This window comes from Tricharina praecox, assembly GCF_024521635.1.
Source record: "Tricharina praecox strain CBS 144465 chromosome Unknown BZA05scaffold_6, whole genome shotgun sequence".
Classification (NCBI taxonomy): Eukaryota; Fungi; Ascomycota; class Pezizomycetes; order Pezizales; family Pyronemataceae; genus Tricharina; species Tricharina praecox.
In genome coordinates, this window is record NW_026250408.1 from 465,504 (window position 1) to 486,673 (window position 21,170).

Sequence of the window (21,170 nt, forward strand, 5' to 3'; positions counted from 1 at the left end):
ACCTGAACAAATTATAGTTTGTATATGCACCGGATTAATATGAGGTTTAGTCTAAATGCATGAAAAAAACATATTCCGTGTAGACATAGTGTAAATCCAGTGTCAATTTCTACCAGCTTTTTGGCACAGTACTTACCTACCATCTACCGTAGAAGTCCACAATTCCACAATTCTCAACAATGAAATCAGTCTTCCTGCTGGGCTTTCCTTTCCTTTATTCACCGCTTACGCTAGAGTACTGCGGGTTGGCAGAGTACGGCACCGGTGTGAACGGTATGAACGGTAAGTACAGTATTTGCAGGCTGCCGTTGGTTGGCTGGCTGACTGCTGGCTGCCGATGACTGCCGCAGTGCCGCTAGCTGGCTGCCGCTGGCTGGCTGCTCAACCACAGGACTTAGCAGAAAGGCCTGTGCCTGGCGTAAACATGTCGGTCTGTAGGCGAAAGCCATGCCATCGCCGAGCTAGAAGTCCTGACCGGCGCAATCGCTCGCGGACAGGAGGACATGAACTATTCACTTGGAGTCTTGGAGACGAGCTTAGACCTCGATCGACTTTCGGTAATCGGTAATCGGCTCAGAAGAGGAACGCATGGGTTTATAACGTTTGGTGAGATGGCTAGGTACCTGAGGCTACCGATGTGAAGTTTGAAGTTTGAAGTTTGAACTGGCCTGGCTACAGACAGATAGGTACCGCCGTACCGCTGGGCAGGCAGATGTCCGTGCTTTGCTTCTGTACTTGTGGCTGTATAATTGCTGTAGCCGTACGTGTACCGGCACTCTACTTGTAGCTGTGCCTACCGATACTCTGCCTACCGAAACTCAACGTCAACGTCACTTCCACTGAACTGCTCCTACCTTGAGGCTTGAGGGGCCTGTGTATGCTTGGTGTTTCCGTAATATTCACCTAGGTGTTGGGTAGCTTCTTGCTTCTGCTGTACCTACTCTGCCCAGTGCCGTACTGTGTCGATTTGAACCCTTCAAGCCCACCAGCGACGTACTAGGTAGGTACCTTCCCGCTGCTACGGTATCATACACACGACTTTCGGTTGGTTGATACTTCGTTGACAGCTTGCTCGATTCGAATTTCGAAACCCCATTGGCAAGTGTCCTATATACCAGATCCATCCTTCGCCGCTGGGGCCGGAGGACGATGTCAAGTGGCAGCTGGGTGGGATTTGCTGTCGTACCTATCGTACGCTTGGTATGTACTCTGCCTACCGACAAGCAGGCACACTCTCTGGAAGCCGAACAGTGAAATTGACTTGCTGCTGCCGCTGCTGCTGCCGTCGACAAGACGTTTGCTAGTGCTCGAGCCAGCGACCTACCTATGCGTACGGGAATGAGCAGCCCTTCGAAGTTCTCGCAGCATTCCGAATTCCGAAGCATTTCGCTCGCGGACCGGAAGAGTCTGATCCACCACATAGTTCAAAATTCAAACAGTGCGCGCCGCTCGGTCGGAGGTCCAGATGGGGGACAGGACAGGATCGAGTATGTACGTATGTACGAGTAACCTGTAGGTATGTACATTTTCCATGGTCCGAACTTCGCACGATACAATTCCACCGAGCTGCTGGTGGGGAGGGAGGGAGTGAAACAATCTCAAGCAATGCTGAGGTAGGGCCTCGACTCTCGATTTCTCGGGTCGGATTTATCCCTTTTCTTCCCTTGCATTGGAGCTCCGTTAGAGATCGAGACTTAAGACTCGAGACTCGAGAGTCGCGTTTTTTCTTTCTTTCTTCCCTTGGGCCTTCGCTTCCGGATATGTGAGTAGGCATACAGTGTCCACACGCATATCTCACCCGACTCTCACTTTTTGGTCGATTAAGGGTCGGTTCTGTTCGATTAAGGTCGTCCTGACCAATTAAAGTCGTCATTACCGATTAAGCCATGATTCGCACTGGAATGGGATTGGGTTTCGTTCCTTTGGTCCTTCGCATGGAATTTATGGCTGGATGGGTTGTTTCTCTCGTCCTTGCAGGCGGATATTGTAGGCCTTTCGTTGCCTTGGATTCTGTTCTGTGAGTACGTATGTAGGTGGGGTTTTTGTATGCGATATAATCCCGAATCGCGAATCGCGAATCTCGGGGCTTCAGAAGCTCAATATAGGTAGAGCTCTATGGCTGGGGATATGATATCACGGCGGTGAGGGGAGGGGTCATCATCCATCCATCGTATGCAGCCACAAAGCCACCATTCGCCGCATCAGATCTGGTCCCTCGCATGGCGCGTGGGGAATAATAATACATCCAGCGAGCAACCTGGCTAAAGCTTGGTCCAAGGGATCTTGCATTAGGTAGGCGTATGTAGGCTGGTGCGCCGTGCGGAGCGTTGCTTTTGTTATGTGCGTGCTAGGTTGTTGTTAGGCACGCGTACCGTATTGGCGCGTCGCCGGCCGAATCCGTTGAACAACCCACGAAATCGCACAAGTTTCAGTCGCCGCGGCGATATGGACTTTTGAGCTTTTCTTTTCTTAACTCCTCCACCGCTCTTTCACTTCTTCCCTCCTTCTTTCCTTGCTTCCCATCGTCTTCTCGGTGTATTCTTTCGTTTCCTTTCCTTTACTCCTCCATCACCACCACCACCACCACCACCACCACCACCACCACCACCACCACCGTAATTACCACCACTGCTATAGTTACGATCCCCCATTCCCCCACCTCCAGCTGCGTATAGTTCCCTACCCGCTCGCTCGTGCGGTCCGGCAGCATGGACGACGAGGTAATCGTCATTCCCTCTTCACCCCCCGTGTCCGACGAGGTAATCGCCATTTCCTCTTCTCCGCCGGTGCCCGACCAGACCAATTCGCCCGAAGAAGCGCCGGACGAGCAATGCAAGTCTTCAGCGGCCGACGACGCTCCTCCGGCGGACACGGCCTCTCCCATCGACAGTGCGTACGCAACCAAGGCGCCCGGAACAGCTAGGAACAGTTCCGAAGTCGCCGAAGTCCCCGAAGAGTCAATGGTTGTAGACGGCGCCGAAGACGAAGCCATGGTCATTCCCGCGGTGACGTCGAAAAAGCGGAAGAGAGACGACGTCAAGGATGTAGAGGCAGAGGCGGAGGCGGAGACTGAGCCTCGGGCGAAAGGCAGAAGCTTTAGCCATATCCTGCCGCCTGGCAGTGTAAATCCGATGTCGGTGTATGGGCAGAGGCCGGCGCCGAAGAAGCCGGAGCAACTAATCGTGTCGATGCTTCTTGTAAGTCTTTGCGCTGCGAGATGGCTTGTGGGTGCTGTGTGCTAACCTTGAATAGGCGCAAGAGAGCAAGAACGGCGTCGACAACGACGATAAAACCTACTATGAGTACCGCCTGGAAGATTTTAGCTTCTACACCGGTCGCAGCCATATCAAGCCGAAGGAGGGGGCGAGGGATCCGTATCCTTTCAAATACCCGTGGGAGATGATCAGACTATCGGCAATGAACATCGTGCCGAACATCGAGTATCTCTATGCCGATGGTTTCCTTGTTGGCGAAGATGGTGTGCGACACTACTTTGAACGAATGAAGGTTGACGTGTTGTCCGTTAGCTACCGCGACCCTTTCAAGCCACGTGACATACACGTTCAGTCCTCAATGTGTTCGAATAGCAGAAGTGGTGACACGAGGCTTCGGGATGTCTGGTACAGGTTAGGAACGCCCTCCAAGGAGTACAAGCCATACTACGAGCCATTTCAATGGTTGGCGCAGTTCGGCCTTCATTTCTTCGCATTCGTGGAGTCGCAGATGAGGAAGGGCGACGTCTTACTGCGCGACTTCCGTAATTTCGGCGACTGGATGGAGAGGCAGTTCGATAAGCGGGGTGACAAGGTCGAGGTGGAGACGTTCTTCTTCGGCTGGTGGAATGCGGTGGGGAGTCGTCGCGACTTCCGGAATGACATCACGACCCACAAAGACTGGCTTTGGAACCAAGTCTACGCTGTCCACGCCTACCGCCGCTTCGCTGATCTCACGCTTTGGAAGGAGACCAGGACGCTGAATGCCATCGCGCCGGCTTACCCAGGTCGGCACGAGAACCTCACCGTCGTAACACCGTATGTCTATGAGATTTTCAAGGACATGTACGGACCCCATCTGAAGAAAGTTGTACCAGTCCCGGACGTGCCTAAGAAGCTCGCCGGCGTCCTTGTGCATAAGAAGCAGAAGGCGAAGACCAACGAGGTCTACGTCCCACGCGTGGGAGACTGCGTGCAGGTCGCCGTCGAAGAGAAGGGGACATGGTCCAAGAAGGAGAAAACGAAGAGGAGGAAGGGGGTGAAGGGTGTGGTGGTGGACGACGACGAAAAGGAAGAAGAGGAGTGGTTTGGGTATGTTACGAAGCTGGAAGGCCGGCAAATTAAAATTGTCTGGCTCTACCGGCCTAAGGACACGATTCTGGATGGGGGCCACTATCCGTACAAGAACGAGGTATGTTTCCTTTTACACTTTGTTTTCATTGATCCAGACATGAAGCGGTCTCGGCTTGCTGCGCGTCTTCGGCTCGGCGTCAGCTCGAGCCTGCTCGGTTCGTCGGGTCTTCAACTCGAATGTGTGAGCCGAGTCGGCGCGACTCGGCCAAGACCTTGGGTTGAGCTCGTTCTCGAGTCCACAAAGAATGTACCCTAGACCGCTCAGCTCACCGGCGGCTGCGCTCTAACCGACTCTGCTCATGTCCACTCCATCCGTTTGTTTACATCTCGCTGAGACTGAATCTAGCTCTTCTTCTCGGACCATTGCAATTGCGATGAGGATTCAGATCCGCTGTACGCGAAGAACATCGTCCGCAAGATCTCTGTGGTGTTCAATCCGAAAACCACGGAGGAAATGGAGTCAGCCGAGTACTTCATTCGGCAGAAGGCGCAGGCGACCGATTGCGCCTTCATTTCGCTTTCGAAGAAGGATCTCGAACTCGGCAACTGCCAATGCACGGACCCTGACGATGACGACACGATACTTCCCAACCTCTATCACAAGCTCAAGAAGCAGTTTCCTGTAGGATCAACAGTGCTTTACACTCCCGAAGGCAAGGACGTCAAGTTGCTCGAGCCCGGAGTGGTTTTCGCTCTTGACGACTCGACAATGGGTATCACACTCAGGAAATTGGTCCGCGCGCCGGGGGTGGTTCCGGGGGCGAAACCCAACCAGCTGTTGTGGACCCAGGAAACTGCCTACTTGCATTGCGGCATCATCGGTAACATCAAGCGTAGATGTTACATCGCTGTTCTCCGGGACGACGCCAGACCCGAGACACCTTACGATCGCGATGGGATTGGTGAGCTCTTTTACATTTCTGGGGCCCTGGACTCAGAAGGCAATACCATCCCTGTGCCCGAGCTTGGTCAGGACGAGTTTCGAGAAGGGTGGAGTCTCACGGATGAGCTCCCTAAAGATAAGCCCGTCCTCAGAGGTATGGACCTGTTCTGTGGAGGAGGCAATTTCGGACGAGGTCTAGAGGAAGGAGGTGTTGTGCAGATGAAGTGGGCTGTTGATTTCGACAAGAACCCCCTTCACTCGTACAGAGCCAACCTGAACAATCTGGACGACACGAAACTTTATCTTGGTAGCATCAACAACTACCTTGAGGATGCCATCTGTGGACGATACTCCGAAAAGACAGGTATCCCCGGGAAAGACGAGGTGGACTTCATCAGCGCTGGATCCCCCTGCCAAGGGTTCTCACTGGCGAACAACTGCCGGACCAGCTTCGGCGCTCAACGCAAGCAGAGTCTGGTGTGTTCCCTAGCCACTGCTATCGATGTGTACCGACCCACGTACGCCATTCTGGAAAACGTGCACGGCATCGCGACTTCACGAATCCGGAATGGAAAGCAAGAGAACACGTATACGGAGATGCTCTGTGCGATCGTCGGCATGGGCTACCAGATCCAATCCTTCTTTTGCGACGCCTGGTCCCACGGGAACCCCCAGAGCAGGACTCGGCTGATCCTCGCCATCTCCAAGACCGGATACAAGGCCCTTGACCGGCCACCCCGGAGTCACCAGCACAGCCCCAACGCGAAGTCCCAGGCTTTGTACTCGGCGCCGAACGGGGCACGGTTCGGACGCCGCGAGATCGGCGAGCTGACGCCGTTTCCGTATTTGACTACGGAGGTCGCCTGGGCACACCTGCCCAATATCGGAAACGGACACGTTGGCCTATCGATTCGCTACCCGGACCACACCTGTGCCGGCGCCAACGACACAACAATAAGATTGCTGATGTCCCATGTGCCTCGGTTTATGGCAAACAATTCGTGGCGGGTAGCGATCGACAGTGGTCGTCTCCACCCAGTGCTCCAAACATTCAACCAGGTCGGTGAGAAGGGGACGGCCGTCAGCAGGACATATAGCAGAGTCTTTAGAAGTGGCCTTTGCCGCACGATCACTACGACGCCGACTCCTCAGTGCTCGAGAACCGGTCGCTGGATGCATTCGGACGAGAACCGTCTTCTAACGATCCAGGAAGCTAGGATCGCTCAGGGCTATCCGGAAGACGACGTGCTCGCCGGTGCTCCCTCCAACAAGCTCCATGTCATAGGAAACTCAGTGGCTCGAGGAGTGTCACTAGCTCTAGGAATCGCTGTTAGAGAAGCCTACCTAGAGAGTTTTATGGATGAGGTGCATGGTGCGATAAACAATGCGACGGACTGCGACAAAACCGATGGTGTTCTAGAGTTAGAGTTGGCCATCGGAGCCGTCGAACCTGTCGATGTCGACGCCGCTGCCGCTGCCGAGCAGGCCCTCCAGGCCGATGCACAGAATGATATGGATAAGTGTGTACTTCCATCCATCAGTTCGGACACGGATCCTATGGACCTAGACCCTGACGACGCCGTCGCCGAACACACCCAGCCCGCCGAAAATGAGGACCAAGTGCCTGCTGACGACGCCGTCGCCGAAGATATCCAGCCCGCCGAAAATGAGGAGCAGCTGCCTGCCGACGACGCCACCGCCGGAGACGTCCAGCACGCCGAAAACGAGGATCAGATTGTTGCCGACGAAGTCAACGGTCATAATGCTGCTCCTGGCGATGACAGCACCATTCTTTCCGCCGAAAACGAGGAACAGCAGCCGGCCGACGAAGTCAACGGTCATAATTCTGTCTCTCGCGACGACAGCACCATGCCTGCCGAGGAAGCTAATGATCATAATTCTGTCTCTGGAGATGGCAGTACCTTATTTGTTGACGAAGCCAACGGTCATACTACCGCCTCTGGCGACGACAACACCATGCTTACCAACGACGCCCCCACCAACCACGTCCAGCCCTCTGAAAATTCGGACCAACTACCTACCTACGAAGCCATCCCCCATACTGCCCCCTCTGCCTCTGGCGACGACAGCATCCTTTCCCTGCGCAACGACGCAGACGAGAGCATGTGGGCCGGCGAGCCGTCGGAGGACACCTTTTTCGGGCGCAAGGAGTACGGTGGCGGCGATGATGACGAGTTGGATCTTCTCGATGCCGACGGTGAAGATGATGAGGAATTCTCGATCTGATCTGATCTGAGTGATGACGAGATGAGATGAGACGAGATGAGACGGGGATATGTGAATGTATGTTGTATGAATACGTCTGTTAATTTTTGAGTTTCTTGTAAGGTTTTGCTGTTCTGGTTTTTTTCTTCTTTTCTGAGGGGATTTCTTTCAGCGTTTTTACGGGGGATCTACTTCGGTTATTCTGGTCTTTTTTTTTGTTTGGTTTTTTTTGACTGGAGTACCGCCTGTATTGAAGAGTTCCAGTGTTTCGAGTACCCACCTGGTCCGGTTGCGTGTTGCGAGTGGTTTTTCTGTGTAGATGTTTGATACCATACCCTCTTAGCTTCTGTTTCTTGGCTTCTGTTTCTTAGCTTTTGTTTTCATTTCTTCATTTCTTCTGTTCTTTTACTTCTTTTTCTTCGATTCTTCAGCTGTACATCTTCAGGCTAGAGTATTCACCAAGTATTTACGTCGGCGACAATGTTGAAACTTGAATGGAGCGGTGGGATTTCTGGTCACTTTACGGCTCTATCATGTCATCTGTGTACAATTTCGGGATGCGTCAGTGGGTGTGTAGACGTGGGGTAAACAAGCCACAAGCTACAAGCTAAAGAACAGCCCCATTAGTCCTCTGTTTTACCTTTACTTTTACTTTTACTTTTAGGGGTATCCCACGCCCGCAACGTGCGCGTGGGCATCCAAACGACCATATGCTTCCTATGTAACTCCCGGCCTGTCCACCGTCCGGTAATCCCCCGGCGGGCCCGAAACTTATGGTCATGGACTCCCGAGGTGGAAGGTGCTCAACTCAGTCAGCTACATACCAGGTAGATACTCGTAGATACTCGTAGGTGCCTACCTAGATATAAGTATGTGCCTAGGTACCGGGTGTGAGAATCTCGAAACACTCTACCTACCTACCTAGTATGTACCGGTACAGGCCTTGCTGTCAGGAATTCTATATACACGCCTTTTGGCTATCCTTCTAGCTATCGATACGGAGATATGTGCGGATAGGATTGTGGTGGAACTCGGGAGAACTGTACACTGCATAGAGGAGGAGGGCTGCGTCATGGATATCACTCAACTCTAGTGCTTCGAATCGTAGTGGCATAGCGGTGTTTTCCGCAGCGATATACAGCCATCATTTCGGCCACTATTTTCCAACAAGTTTCCTCCACCGTCCACGAATTATCTGTCCATTTCTCTGTCTGCAGCCATGCCAACAACTTTCATCCCCCTTCCCCCACTAAGAAAACTCCTTCCGATCCGTCAACGGAACATACATAACACCATGACTCTTCTTTTTTGTGACCTTTCCCTCTTCATCCTTATCCACCTCCCAAACCCACTGCCCCGCAGTGCCTCCCCCCTCGCCCTCGCCCCCATCCCCATCACAAACAGGAATAAACAACCTCCCGCCCCTCCCCAGCTGATTGACCAGCGTGTCCACAACGCCCCACCCATCCGCCGCAGCGCCGACATGAATAGCATCGTACGGGGCCTCGGGCGCATAGCCCTGGCGGCCGTCGGCGGTCACGGCCTGGATCCGCCCGTCCGACAGCATTGCGGCGGTTGCGGGGGAGCGCCGCAGGTTTGAGGTTGCCAAAGAGGTTAGTTGCGGGATGTGCTCGATGCCGATTACTTTGCCGCCCGGGGGCTGGGGGAGGGGGGGGGGTCAGTGGAGGAGTGAGAGAGGGATGGGGAAAGTACGAGAAGATGTCCGATCACAGCAAGAAGATACCCGCTGCCGCAGCCGACGTCGAGGACCCTCACTCCCCTGCCCTCCTTTTCCCCCACCTTCCCCCTTCTCTCGCCAGTTATGTAAGGCAACAGCGCCTCCAGCGCATAAACATGCATATGCGGCGCGGAGATAGTAGCGTCGTATCCGATGCGCTGCGGGGCGTCGGCGTAGGGCGCGTGCGGACAGAAGTGTGCGCGGTCGGTGGCGAGCATGGCCGCTGCCAGCGCGCGCGACGTCAGCAGCCCGTTGCGAGACAGGTTGTTGATTAGTTCGCTGTTTGTGTGTCCGGTGGAACGCCAGGACATTTTTGCTGTGGTTATTGTGGTTGTGAAAATGGGAGCTGGGGGGTTGCTGGTGGCGAGAGCTGTCGAGATGTGGAATGTGGAATGTGGGGAAGCTGTCAAATGTATATACCTATCGTACATACATGACAGACAGACGTCATGCATATGCACGAGTGCGTCCCCAGTCCACTAGGATTGAGGGCGGGGGTGCATGTGATTGATGGTGGAGTTCAGTGCACACGTTCGGTCTCACTCGGCATGTTCGTGAATACGGTAAATAGCCAGCCCAAAAGATTAGGTACCTTGATATGCAACACTCACTGCTCTTGCTCCTGCGCCCGCCCGCCAGGGCCTACCAGCGAGTATTGTTGTTTCTATGGCAAAAGGTCAGGCAAAGCATGTAGACAAAAAGGAACGCAAAGAAGAAGAAGAGAGTACACATGAAAGGGAAGAAACACCATGCCAGTAATCCAAATACAAAGCGAAAGGAGAAAAAAAAGGAAAAAGGAAAGAAAGAAAAGAAAGAAAAGAAAGCCCGTAAGAGAAAAGAATCGGAAGCGAAAGGAAAAATATGTCTACATGCAGGTAGACGATGATGATGACGATGACGACGACGATGATACTAACAACGATGCTTATACCGCCCTCTCGGGCTGCTCATTCTCCGCGACGACCGCGACACCAAGGCCACGATCGGGACTCGCCAGCACCAACTGCTCCATACGGCGAGCTCTCAAGAAGTCACCGACCGCACGGATCAGAATGAACCAACCGACGACCATCAGCACATAACTCAGCCACTCATTCCGCCCCAAGCTTGTATCTGCCCCCGCCGGATCCGTCGCCGAGTCCGTCGCTCCCTGGAAATTGTAGGCGTTCGGGTCCCCCGGCGAGGTTTCGGGCGGCGGAGAGCCAGTGGTCGCATCGCCATCGTCCGAACGTCCGCGCATCATGAAGCCAAACTGAACTAGTGTGATTCCGAGCCCAGCGCGGGATCCGTTCTTGGCTGCGTGCGTCGTGTGCAGGAGGTAGGTGAGGAGGAAACCGACGAGCTGGAACGACATGGAGACTGTTTGTTTGTTACTCTCGATTAGCTATCCATTTCCCCATACTCTCCCCGTAGAAACTCCTCGGTTCGGGCCCTTACTCAAACAATTCCAGACGAACGCGAAAACCGAGCCGACCGGTAGCCCATCGATGAACACCTCGTCGCTGGCCATTCCAGGGGTGAGGATCGTCGTCTCCCAGTAAGGAGGTGTAGCGTCAGCCGCAGCCTGCTCGTACGTCTATCACCAGCAGCATCAACATCGTCAGCCCCGGCCGCTCGCGCACCCCATCTCATCTCATAGAAAACCCCTCATACCGGCGGATGTTCCTCCAACTTCTCACCGACGGTCGGCTTCGCGCTCAAATTCGCAAAAACACCATCGGTCTGGCCCCCACCGACCCTCCTCCCGGACGGCGCCGCAACATTATACACCGGCCTCATTGTGTTCGTCGCCGCGGTCGCCGCGGACGACGGCACGAGCGGCTGCGACTCCTGAAAATTCGCATTACTGGCGGAGCGGTTATGGTTTCTCATGTCGTGGTCGGCGTCATCGTCCTCGTCGTCGCTGGGGGCGTCGAACGAGTCGGCCAGATCCGGATTGTGCTGCGCGATGGCGGGCGAGACGGGGCGCGAGTAGGCGGGCGGAGAGCTCATGATCGATGCTGCTGGCGGTGAGGAGGTGATGGGTGCGCTCGTGTTTGTGGGAGGAGCTATCACGCCGTGCACGTCGAGATCCTCGTCGTCGGCATGGTCGATCTGTGGGTGGAAAATGAAATGCGTGCGTCAGCGTCTTCGGTTCGGCAGGCTGGAAGCTCCGACGCAGCTCTCCGACGACGACGACCAATGTCACTCACCCTCTCGTAGCGGTGGCTCATACCGAGCGATCGAAGGTTTATTGTTTTTGTTTTGGATTTTCTGTTGACGAGAGGAAAGGCGAAATAAGACCGGGGCGCAGAAGGATTACGGAAAAAAGAGAAAGGAAGAAAACAAAAAGGTGGGTGTGTCGTGTCGACGGTATCTGGTTGGAAACAGGAGAAGTTGAGGGGCAAAGTCAGGGCGAAGGTGATGTCGCGCTTAGCTCAGCGGGTTTGGGGGGAAGACAGCCATTTACCCTTTGGGCGCTGCGCCACAACACCAAGACTCAGGCACGGGTCAATAAGCCGGCCGGAAACCTTGAAGGACGCGATTCGAGTGAACGCTTGGAATTCATGAGCACTCGGCGACGAAGGAGCAAGAACACCAGAGAATCCCACGCAACAAAAAGAGAATATAAATAAGAAGTATATCCCACACTGTCTGTCCGACTGACTGGTGTGTCGTCATCTAAATACCAGAAAGAGCCAACACACACACACACACACACACACAAGATCCCCTAGAAAGCACCGTAGGAAAACGAAATGAACAGAATTGAAGGAGCAGCAGCAGCCGTTGACACTTATAGAAAGAACCCCTCCCAACACAGTCAAGAAATCTCGGAACGCCATTCGGAAAAAAAGAAAAGGAAAAGGAAAAGGGACGCAAGGGAAAAGCAACTCTACAAGTACATGTGGCCCGATCAAGAGATCCCACGAAGCACGGGTCCACCGACTGTGCTTCGGAAGCCGCAGCAAGCAATGGCCGAAAGGGATGCTCTCCTAATGGGGATGAACATCTTTGGACTGTGCAACAGCAAGGGCATACCTCTCTCGTTCCTCCTTTTCCTTCTCCAGCTTTTCCTTCTCCTTCTTGGTGATCCTCGGCTTACGCGCGGTAGTCGCGGGAGCTCGAGTCGTCGCAGTACCGCCGCCGCGGCCACCACGGCCGCGACCTCTACCTCTCTTGACGGTACCATCGGCCCTGAAGCCCAAGTTAGTATGAGTAGCATAAAAAAGAAAAGAAAAAGGCATGCGGTGCGCCAGCAACATACCTCTCGATCAGAGGCTTCTCTCCCTCGGGAACCAACGGGCCGCTGTACACGAAAAAGCCATCCTTGGAAGAAGCAGCCTGCTCCTCCCACATCATCTCCGAGTCGTCAATGAAGGGATCCTCCTTGTCGTAGATGTCCTGATATCTCCTCTTTTTGCGCTGCTTGGAGCTCTCACTGGCAGCTTCTCCGGTTCCTCCCATCTCCACGTTCGACTCAGACTCGGACCCATCCACCGCCATTTCATCTCCACTGTCCATCATCATTTTCGCCTTGGCAAGCCTCGGGTTCAATGCCGCCCATCCGTACTTCTCCTCCGCCAATTTGGCAAAGTCGATGTACCTATTCGTTTCTCCCTCGAGTGGGAAATTTAGGTAGATGTTCGGTACACGAAACTCGTCATCCTGGTTTCCTCCACCCATGCCCGGCAGAGCGTTTCCAAGCAGTCCACCCCCCGATCCCGCCTGACGAGCCGGCTTCGGAGAAGGAGCCTTCGAACTGTTGGCCGTGGAAGTATTATTATTCGTAGTAGTATTAGTCGTAGTGGCCGCCTTCAACATGGGCGAATTTTCGGTCCCTTCCTTCTTGAGCCTCTTGTTGTTGTTGGTACTGCTAGTACTACTATTGTTGCCGTTCGGATCCTCGACGAAATTAGATGTGGGCTGGGCACCAGACGTCCTAGGCTTCTTGGCCGGCGGGTCAGCATTGATTAAGGAAGCAATTGACGGCGAGGCCGAAGCGCGATGTCCGAATTTCGTCGAGCCTGCAACGGCGGCGGAGGTGGGAGTGCTATTGTTGCCGGCCGAGGAGCGAGGGATCGGATCAAACGGAGGTTGCAGATGCCCCGATCTGGGAGTGTGATTTCCCAAATTTCTATTTTCCGGAGCGCCACCTTCGGAGTCCGAATCAGTGAGTTCGATCACTTCCGCATGGCGAGACGGTAATGCGCGTTGTTGCTGTTGTTGCTGTAGTAGTTGTTGTTGTGGGGATGAAGCTTCTGTGTTGCGATATCTTTCGTTAGCATCATGTAGCGCAGTCGCGCGAGCGTAGTTTGTGTAGCGGGAAGGGACGGGGTTGAGTTGGGGTGGGTTGAGTTGGGTTGGGGTGGGATGGGGGTGGAGGGAAGGGTAAACTAAACACCATGAGAAAGATTGTGGTGACGCTGGAACGGTGAGGCGTGGCTGGTATTGCTACCACCACCCCCATCGTTGCGCGTCAGGAGTGCGTGGTTGGGACTTCCAATACCGCCATGGACGGCAGGGGTGTTTGGGGAGCTGGCGTTTGGGTGGTGACGGTGCTTCGCGGACGGGCTACCAAACGAAGCCGAAGACATCACGGCGTCGGCGTGAGGAAAAGAAAAAGAAAGAAAGGGAAGGAAGGAAGAAGAAAGAAAGCGTGATAGCCTCTCGTCGGACGGGAGAGTGCTGTTCTCGCTACTCTGCCAGTCTGCACCGGAGATCAAGCTGCGTGACGAACGAGCGCAACTTCAACTCTGGCGTCGAGCGTGGAGTGTGGAGCGTGGAGCGTGACAGCAAACAATCAGGAGGGAGACGAGGATCTTGGGAGGGAGCAAAGACGAAGAGTCAAAAGGACCCCGAGAACCGTAGAGACGGTGGCGGTAGTTGGGGATAGGTTGAAGGGCAGAGTGTGGAGGCAGTGGGGGGACGGGGGGTTGAATATGGGGGGATCGTGATGATGAAGAGTGTAGTTTTCTGGGGGGTGAGGGAGGAAGGAGGAAGAGAGGGAGAGAGGGCGAGATGGAAGGGGACTTTTCGGTCAAGGGATACGGTGGTGGGTTTTCTTTTAATTTTTAAAGACAAGCAACACAGTTGAGAACTTTCGGCCTCAGCAGCTTTGGAACGGGGGGTGGGAAATTGAAAAGGACGGGCACTGGACGGTGGGCGGTGGGCGGTGGACGGTGGCAGGCGAGTCTTGGGAGAGGGAGGCCGGAACTGGGGGGAGCCAGCACGCAGCTTGCTTTGCTCTCTGCTCATGCTTTGCTTCTTACCTAGGCGGCGGCGGACGATTGATGGGTTAAGGGTGGTGGTGGAAGGTAGTATGGGGTGCGGTCAGGTAGGCGGGATCGGAGGAACGGGGATTGTGATATTGCAGAGTGATCCGGTGGTGGGGGAGAGGGGGGTGGGGGATGCGAAGAGGGAGGCTCGAAGATCAAGCGGAAGGTCCCCAATGAGAGTGTGAAGACCCATTGAAGCTGGAGAACAGCTTCGTGACATGGAGGAATAGCTCATGGAGGGCTGTGGGGAGGAGGTGGAAAGCAGAGACGACGCCGAGACGCAGGCTGGCCAGCAGATGTGGCGCTGGATATGTCCAAAGGCCTGGGCTTTTCCTCTGTCGGTGGCTGCAAGACATCATCATCACACGCATCGCTTCTGGAACACGCTGAATGGCCGGTGGATGGATTTTCTCTTCTCCGTCACCGTGGTCGATGTGCGTTCGGCCTCTGGGCGAGGAGGAAGGGGACGAACAAACGAAGATGAGCTCTGCGATGGTTCACGGTACCTAGAGTACCTACTGGGTGAGTCAGGCCTAAACGAGGCTGCCGCGGGCAGTGGTAGAGCGAAACAAGGCTGAAACGCGGCATCCAGCATGGAGTGGGGGGAACATGCCAGAGCAGAGGAGAGCATGGTAGAGTAGAGTAGTGCCTGAGAGCCAAGACCGTGCGAATCCATTGGACGCGCGCACTGCTCGACTCCAGCAAGTCGCCGAAAGCGTCCCCACGGATTGGGGTCCATACGTCTCATGCCCAGTCTGGGGGTCGGCGTGGTTTCTCGTTTCTCATGCCCAGTCTGGGGGTCGGCGTGGTTTCTCGTTTCTCATTTCTCAAGGCTGAGGGGGTGTGATCCTCATGCCCGTCACCAACTTCCCTCCTGCACATCGGCAAGGTTTGTCTGTCGTCAACGAGGCTCCGGCCCATCACATCAGCCAGCAACCCTGTCCGGCCGTTTAGTGGTCCGTGCGTCGTCGTCCCCCCTTCCCGCCAAGTCTCTTCTGCCGATCCTTGTGCGACCACCTCCCACCTCCCCCCCCCCTCCCCTAAACATTGCCAACCGCTGGCTGCACGGGCTTTTCTAGAACAAAAATCTAAACCCCCCCCCACACACACGCAGGTCGCAGGTCGCAGCTTGAGTTCGATCGATAATGCTTTCCCCGCACTCGTCTACTTACCGTACCCCACACTCGCAGAATCTGGTGCCATCGAATCCTCACGTTCTCTATACGCACATGCATACGGTCGACGGTGACGATGATAGGCGCGCTGGTGGCTGGCGGTTGGTGTCATGTGGTGCCGGTCGTGTGGGCGGGGTTGCCTGGGTCTACCTATCCGGCCTTAGGCAGGTACCTGCTTACTTACATACCTGTAGGTGCGCATGGATGTGCCCTCTCTTCGTGATCGAGCCTCGTCCAGCTACATATATATGCAGCATTCCTCCAGGTGCTTCTGCACAGCCAGCGAGTAGTTGAGGCTGCCTTGCTAGATAGGTGCGGAAACAGGCAACTACCCACCTACCCCGGAACAGCGTGTCCGTGTCGGCCCTCCCCCCCCTCCCTTCATCGGCTTCGGCCTTGTCTCAACGCCGCTCGCCGTGCATCTACCATCCACGACCATCAGGCTCCGGCTGGATTCAAGCCCGCTGGAAACAGCGCCGCCGCCAGCGGCCAGCCTGAGGAACTGCGCTGGCACTACCGCGCGCCGAGTGATACTATGTGCATCGATGGCCTCCAGACTGCGGGGCGCCTTGCTGTCATCGCCTCATCGCCCATATTGCCTGCCTGCCGGTCGTTGCTGTCTGGTAAATACGTGTTACAGGCGGCATAGGAACGCGGTGACAGGCGCAAAAGAGGCTTTATCACAAACATGGCGAACCTGTAGGTATCGCAGATCAGTGCCAGCAATACACAACCGCTCTCGATCTTCAGTGTTCAAAGCCCAGACCAGGCCAAGCAAGCCCTCTAACCCTCCAGCCTTCAGCCTCCAGAAGTCACCCTGCGTATTCGAGCGTGCGCCAAAGCCGAAGCCGAAGTACATGAAACCGACTGCTGTCGTCCTCGCCGTCTCGACTCTCGAGGATGAGGAGAGGTATGCATATATAGAAACCATCTATCCGCCGAGCTGTAAGTATCCCATTCTATCCCATCTCATACCGCACTGGTCCGATGGTGAGTGGTGCTTGGTTTCGTCCGATCATGTGAATACCTTCCCGTATGTCCGTCCGTTTCCCCGGTTTTCTCGTCGTTCCACCCTCCGGCATCTGTCGCTCCTGAGTACCGTGTTGCTCGTGCGAGGGTGAAGGAAGGAAGGAAGGAAAGTGAGGAAGGGAAGTGGGTGCAAGTCGCAAGTCTCCAAAGCCGTAAGTCGCAAGTCCACGGCTCAGAGGGCGGTTCAGAGGCGTGGCAATCCTATTGATACCTACAGGAACTCAATCCCTGATCAGACTTGATACACTTCGGCTGCGGCAACGTTACAGTCAATGCAGCCAGGTGTGGATACGACGAGTATCTCCCTAGAGTAGTATAACCTTCGTTCAGTGCGTGGGAATTCGGGGAGTTACTGGCGCAGATGTAATAGTAGCAACGGAGCACCGCCGGCTTCATGCAAGGAGATCATAGAATATCAACGGCATGAGAGATAGTGAAAAGTCTTTGCCTGCTCTTTACCGGGTCCAATGTCCATTACGCTTTCAACAGTTGGTAATCGAGTGAAGGGTAGTTACATCCAAAGCAGCAAACGAAGCCAAACAAAAAACGCCTTTCTCCAAACGAGTGCAAACGACAAACAACTTTTGAAGGAACCCGTAGGTAGCAGCGGACAGACAGACAGACGGACGGACATGCTAGCAGAAAACGAGGGCCATTCCTTCATTTTCATTTTCCCTAGCCGGACGGTAATCATTCTCAGTCAACATCCATGCGGGCGGAGACCTTTTGCTTCTTGTTCTTTGCGACCTTGACGGGGACCTTGACGAGCTGCACCTCCTCCTCCTCTTCGCTCTCGACCTCGACGTCGCTCTGCATCTCGAGATCCATACCCTCGACGTCCTTCTCGAGCTTCTCGACGACGGTGCGCTGGCTCGGATGTAGCAGGTGCTGGTTCTCCTCGACGATCTTCCGGTTCGCCGCGCGCTCCTTCTCCTTGTTGCCGGACATGCGCTGGCGGTAGAACACCCGCTCGCGGCGGCGCCGGATCTCCTCGACCCGCTGCATAGCCGTGAGCGTTTTCGCGACCAGGTCACGGCTGTACCGCGTGGGCACGTGGCGGCGTTGGGCGAACGTCAATGTGGTGTCGACGACCATCTCCTTGCCCGCCGCCTTGCGGAAGGCCTTCGTCCACTTCAGTTTACGGGGGTTACCTGCGGGATGAGTGATGGTGTTAGCAGAGAAGGAAGGCACAGCGCGAGTGTGCGCACGGAGGGGCAATTTTACGCTTCATCTTGAAGTTCTTGTGGCATTTCGACCGGCAGAAACGGAACTCTTTGGCATCGTTGCGGACAAAAGTTATTCCCTTGCTTGGGTAGACGGGAGCGCTGCTATGTGGGGGTCAGTAACGGTTTTCTTCGCAGGTTCTCCTCCGCCTCGCAATGGCGACATACCAGAAGTGGCACGAGAAGATACGCATCGTGTCGGTGCTTGTGGGTCGGTGGACGGTGGTGAGATTTGTTGTTGTTGGTCGGAGATGCGCTTAGAGGAGATGAAATGGGCTGCTTCCTTCTGAAGTTCTCTGCTTGACAAAAAGTTTATCGTTTAGAGTATAATCCAGGTGCCTTGCCATTTGCCGTTAGCGCGGGGGCTTGGCGGCGGCGGCGGGAAATCCCTGGCAGAATCCGGCTGCAACATTTTTCTGGTAACTGTGAGCAATTCGAAAGATGGCCGATCACTCCTCCGCTCACCCTCACGAACACCACCAACAACAACAAACGAACGAACTCCAGAGCTCCGGATTCACTATGTCGACTGTCATTTTGATTGGGTGCGGTGTGGCCGGTGCTGGTATGCTTTCCCGAGCGGCTGGAAAGGTGAGGGCAGGTGGCTAATGTGTGGCGTGGGTTAGCTATCGCGGGAAGGGTCGGACTACAGGCGTTCAAGCGCTACAAGGCCGGAGCCGGAGGTGCTGTCGGTACGCTCGGGAAGCAGTTCTACAAGGGCGGATTCGAGAACCGGATGAACAAGCGTGAAGCTGCGTTGATCCTGCAGATGAGGTATGCAACTCCGGGCAGATGGCGGGGGGGTTAGGGAGGAGCCTCGGGCTGACAGTGGGGTGGCGGGATAGCGAACGGAACTTGACGAAGCCCAACATTCGAAAACGACATCGCGAGCTCATGCTGCTCAATCACCCGGATCGTGGCGGCAGTCCGTATCTGGCCGGAAAGGTCAACGAGGCAAAGGAGTTCCTGGAAAAGAACTCATAGATGCGGCGGGCGGTGTGTTGCGATGAGAGATGAGTGTTGTTTTACGATCGATGGGCTGGTGCTCGTGGGGTGTACATTAGTTACTTGGGCGTTTTCTGTCATTTTGGGGCACAGCTTTTCTCAACTCATTGATTGCTTCGTAGAGTTTCATGAGCATCTTCAAAACCTTCTTCTGGTATCATTCCGTTCTGTAGTAATACACTGTGGCCGCATCGAATCAACTCTTCAACAAAGGACCCAGCACCTGCTTAACATCCACCCCTTCCGTCGCCATCCCTTCAATCTCCTTCCACCTCTTCTCCACTTCCTCTGCTCCCTCGACACGGGAAGCACTCCAATGCGGACTCTTCTCGGCCCTCAACCACTTAAAATCATCTACCTGATCCCACAGATTTTTCGGGTCCTGCTGATCCCCGTACGGATGAAACCGGATATCCTCACAGTCCTCGATAATCGGCCTCGAAGTGCAGCGCAGATAGACGTCCACATTCCTAGCATCATGCATCCTGAACTGTCTGCACGCAAAAACCAGGACACTATCCCTCACGCCCGTAAGATGTATCGGGCCGTTAACGGCCTCTCCTAGCAGGAGCAGGGACGCATCGACGTTCTTGACGGCGGCACTCGAGAACCTCAGCGTCTCGGGGATAGTGATGCCACATCCCCTCAGGCTGCTCAACAGCAGCGACGCGGACGCGGTAGTCGTGGCTCCCGGCGGCCGTATGAACTCGTCGGATCGCTCAGTGACAACGACATTTTCCTGCTCGGTGGCGGCCTTCTGCGCCGCGCTCGTGAACTGCGTCGGCGCCCCGGTCTGCCCGAGGTCTACTGCGCCGCCGATGGTGCCGCTGGTGTTTTTGCTGCGCGACTTGAACGAGAATTTTTGTTTTGGCGCGAGCGAGAGTCGGATGCCCAAGAGCTTGTCGGATAGCGTTTTGACTTTCTACCGGGCGGAGATTAATACGGCGTGGGGATGCGACGGTGGTTACTTTACTTACCAGGGAGTAGGCGCGTTGGTCGTAGGCGGGAAGGTAGGTGGACGCATCCTTGAGGACGTCGGTCAGACGGCCGATTCCTGCTAGACACTCGTCGATTATCTGTGGGCGGTCGGTGGCTGAAACTGTGGGGAGAATTTCGAGGAGAATTTCGAGAGCTATTGGGCTTCGTTAGTGGCGATGGGGATGCTGCGGGAAGCGTGGGGTTATGCCTTTGTATTGCTCGTGGAATATGCTGTGTACAGCTTCTTTGCTGTCGTTAACAGTACTCATGGGGCCGGTTGGGTAAAAACGTGGTGCAGACACGCGGGGTTCGGGAGGGGCAACGAGGAAGTTGAGCTGCAAGGTTACGGAGAGAAGGAAGAAGTTAAGAACGCGAATGGGAACCACGAGGCAAGCAAAGAAAGTGAGAACTCGTGTGAACACTGTAATTGGTCATGAGAAAACATTTTTAGAAACGCGCCGTTCGAAATGTACAGAGTCCTCTCCCCCCGTGCGGCCCCGGTATCCAAGCCCCGGTATCCAAGCCCGTGATGAGAAACCAGTCTATCTGCGCTCGACGTTTGTGAAGTCGATGCCATACTTCTCGGTGAGGCGCTCACGTCGTCTATCCTCGTAGCCCGGGCCGTAAATTCCTGTATCATTGGTCAGCGGCACAACATCGGAGAAGCGGAACCTGCTGGAAACATACCACGTCCTTCACCAATGTGCTCAATAGCCTCCTCGATGGGTCGTCGGCGGCTCTTCCTCAGGGCTTCCTTCCGCTCAACCTCGTCGATTCCGGGGTCCCGGAACATCGCTTTAAGGGAGCCACCGCTGTAATCAAACACGCCCAATGTCACAGCCAGAGCGGCACCGTATCCAATGACGGAAGGCATCGTGCGGACTAGATAGAAGATCCCGTGAGCCCTCCACTAGAGGCTGTAACAAAGGGATGGGTAGGCATACATCGGGTTCCGAGGATGGCGCCGGCGACGAAGCCTCCAATGGTAGGGTTCCAGTGATCATCCTTCTCCCTCAAATTGGCTGAGGCGTTGCGCACGAACATGAAGGAGCCACCCATAGCAGCTACAACACCCTCAGCATCAACTCTCTGTTTCCTTCAGCGGCATAGCATTAGGCATACCGAAAATCGCGACGGTACCACCCGTGCGAGTGATAACACCCATGGCTCCAATGTTCTGCTTGGCGAGCGAGTTCTGGACACCGCTCAGGATGCTGCCTATACCGCCCATGATCAGGGAGCCCTTGACACCCTGTCCGATGGCATCCCGCCGTTCGAAGCCCTTCTCTCCGGCCATTATTTTCGTTCG

At 55.0% G+C, this 21,170-nt stretch overlaps 8 protein-coding genes across 8 annotated transcripts; 2 read left to right on the forward strand and 6 right to left on the reverse strand.

Annotated features, from left to right (window-relative positions):
- Nucleotides 1-2,708: 2,708 nt before the first annotated feature.
- On the forward strand, nt 2,709-7,476 carry BZA05DRAFT_416835 (uncharacterized protein; the record flags this gene model as incomplete). The annotated part of the gene is made up of 3 exons (XM_051485432.1): nt 2,709-3,197; nt 3,253-4,404; nt 4,693-7,476. The coding sequence occupies 3 exons, from the start codon at nt 2,709-2,711 to the stop codon at nt 7,474-7,476; spliced, it is 4,425 nt and encodes a 1,474-aa protein (XP_051341541.1).
- A 1,228-nt stretch (nt 7,477-8,704) lies between these two features.
- On the reverse strand, nt 8,705-9,504 carry BZA05DRAFT_333845 (protein-L-isoaspartate O-methyltransferase; the record flags this gene model as incomplete). Its single annotated transcript, XM_051480705.1, has 2 exons — nt 8,705-9,115; nt 9,169-9,504. 2 exons carry the CDS (start codon nt 9,502-9,504, stop codon nt 8,705-8,707), a joined length of 747 nt encoding a protein of 248 aa, XP_051341542.1.
- A 614-nt stretch (nt 9,505-10,118) lies between these two features.
- On the reverse strand, nt 10,119-11,406 carry BZA05DRAFT_424538 (uncharacterized protein; the record flags this gene model as incomplete). Its single annotated transcript, XM_051485917.1, has 4 exons — nt 10,119-10,552; nt 10,631-10,769; nt 10,847-11,287; nt 11,386-11,406. 4 exons carry the CDS (start codon nt 11,404-11,406, stop codon nt 10,119-10,121), a joined length of 1,035 nt encoding a protein of 344 aa, XP_051341543.1.
- Nucleotides 11,407-12,168: 762 nt separating this feature from the next.
- On the reverse strand, nt 12,169-13,832 carry BZA05DRAFT_465947 (uncharacterized protein; the record flags this gene model as incomplete). Its single annotated transcript, XM_051487778.1, has 3 exons — nt 13,361-13,832; nt 12,441-13,286; nt 12,169-12,370 (listed from the first exon to the last, which is right to left on the reverse strand). Exons 1-3 carry the CDS (start codon nt 13,462-13,464, stop codon nt 12,169-12,171), a joined length of 1,152 nt encoding a protein of 383 aa, XP_051341544.1. The 5' UTR covers nt 13,465-13,832.
- Nucleotides 13,833-17,351: 3,519 nt separating this feature from the next.
- On the reverse strand, nt 17,352-18,072 carry BZA05DRAFT_442916 (ribosomal protein L24e-domain-containing protein; the record flags this gene model as incomplete). The annotated part of the gene is made up of 3 exons (XM_051486811.1): nt 17,352-17,806; nt 17,880-17,983; nt 18,047-18,072. The coding sequence occupies 3 exons, from the start codon at nt 18,070-18,072 to the stop codon at nt 17,352-17,354; spliced, it is 585 nt and encodes a 194-aa protein (XP_051341545.1).
- Nucleotides 18,073-18,400: 328 nt separating this feature from the next.
- BZA05DRAFT_442917 (uncharacterized protein) lies at nt 18,401-18,862 on the forward strand (the record flags this gene model as incomplete). Its single annotated transcript, XM_051486812.1, has 3 exons — nt 18,401-18,443; nt 18,505-18,652; nt 18,724-18,862. The coding sequence occupies 3 exons, from the start codon at nt 18,401-18,403 to the stop codon at nt 18,860-18,862; spliced, it is 330 nt and encodes a 109-aa protein (XP_051341546.1).
- A 64-nt stretch (nt 18,863-18,926) lies between these two features.
- Nucleotides 18,927-20,457, reverse strand: BZA05DRAFT_234858 (tubulin folding cofactor C). The gene is made up of 3 exons (XM_051479842.1): nt 20,070-20,457; nt 19,861-20,015; nt 18,927-19,805 (listed from the first exon to the last, which is right to left on the reverse strand). Exons 1-3 carry the CDS (start codon nt 20,128-20,130, stop codon nt 19,080-19,082), a joined length of 942 nt encoding a protein of 313 aa, XP_051341547.1. The 5' UTR covers nt 20,131-20,457; the 3' UTR covers nt 18,927-19,079.
- On the reverse strand, nt 20,404-21,158 carry BZA05DRAFT_334115 (uncharacterized protein; the record flags this gene model as incomplete). Its single annotated transcript, XM_051480715.1, has 4 exons — nt 20,404-20,492; nt 20,549-20,743; nt 20,806-20,925; nt 20,984-21,158. 4 exons carry the CDS (start codon nt 21,156-21,158, stop codon nt 20,404-20,406), a joined length of 579 nt encoding a protein of 192 aa, XP_051341548.1.
- Nucleotides 21,159-21,170: the final 12 nt, after the last annotated feature.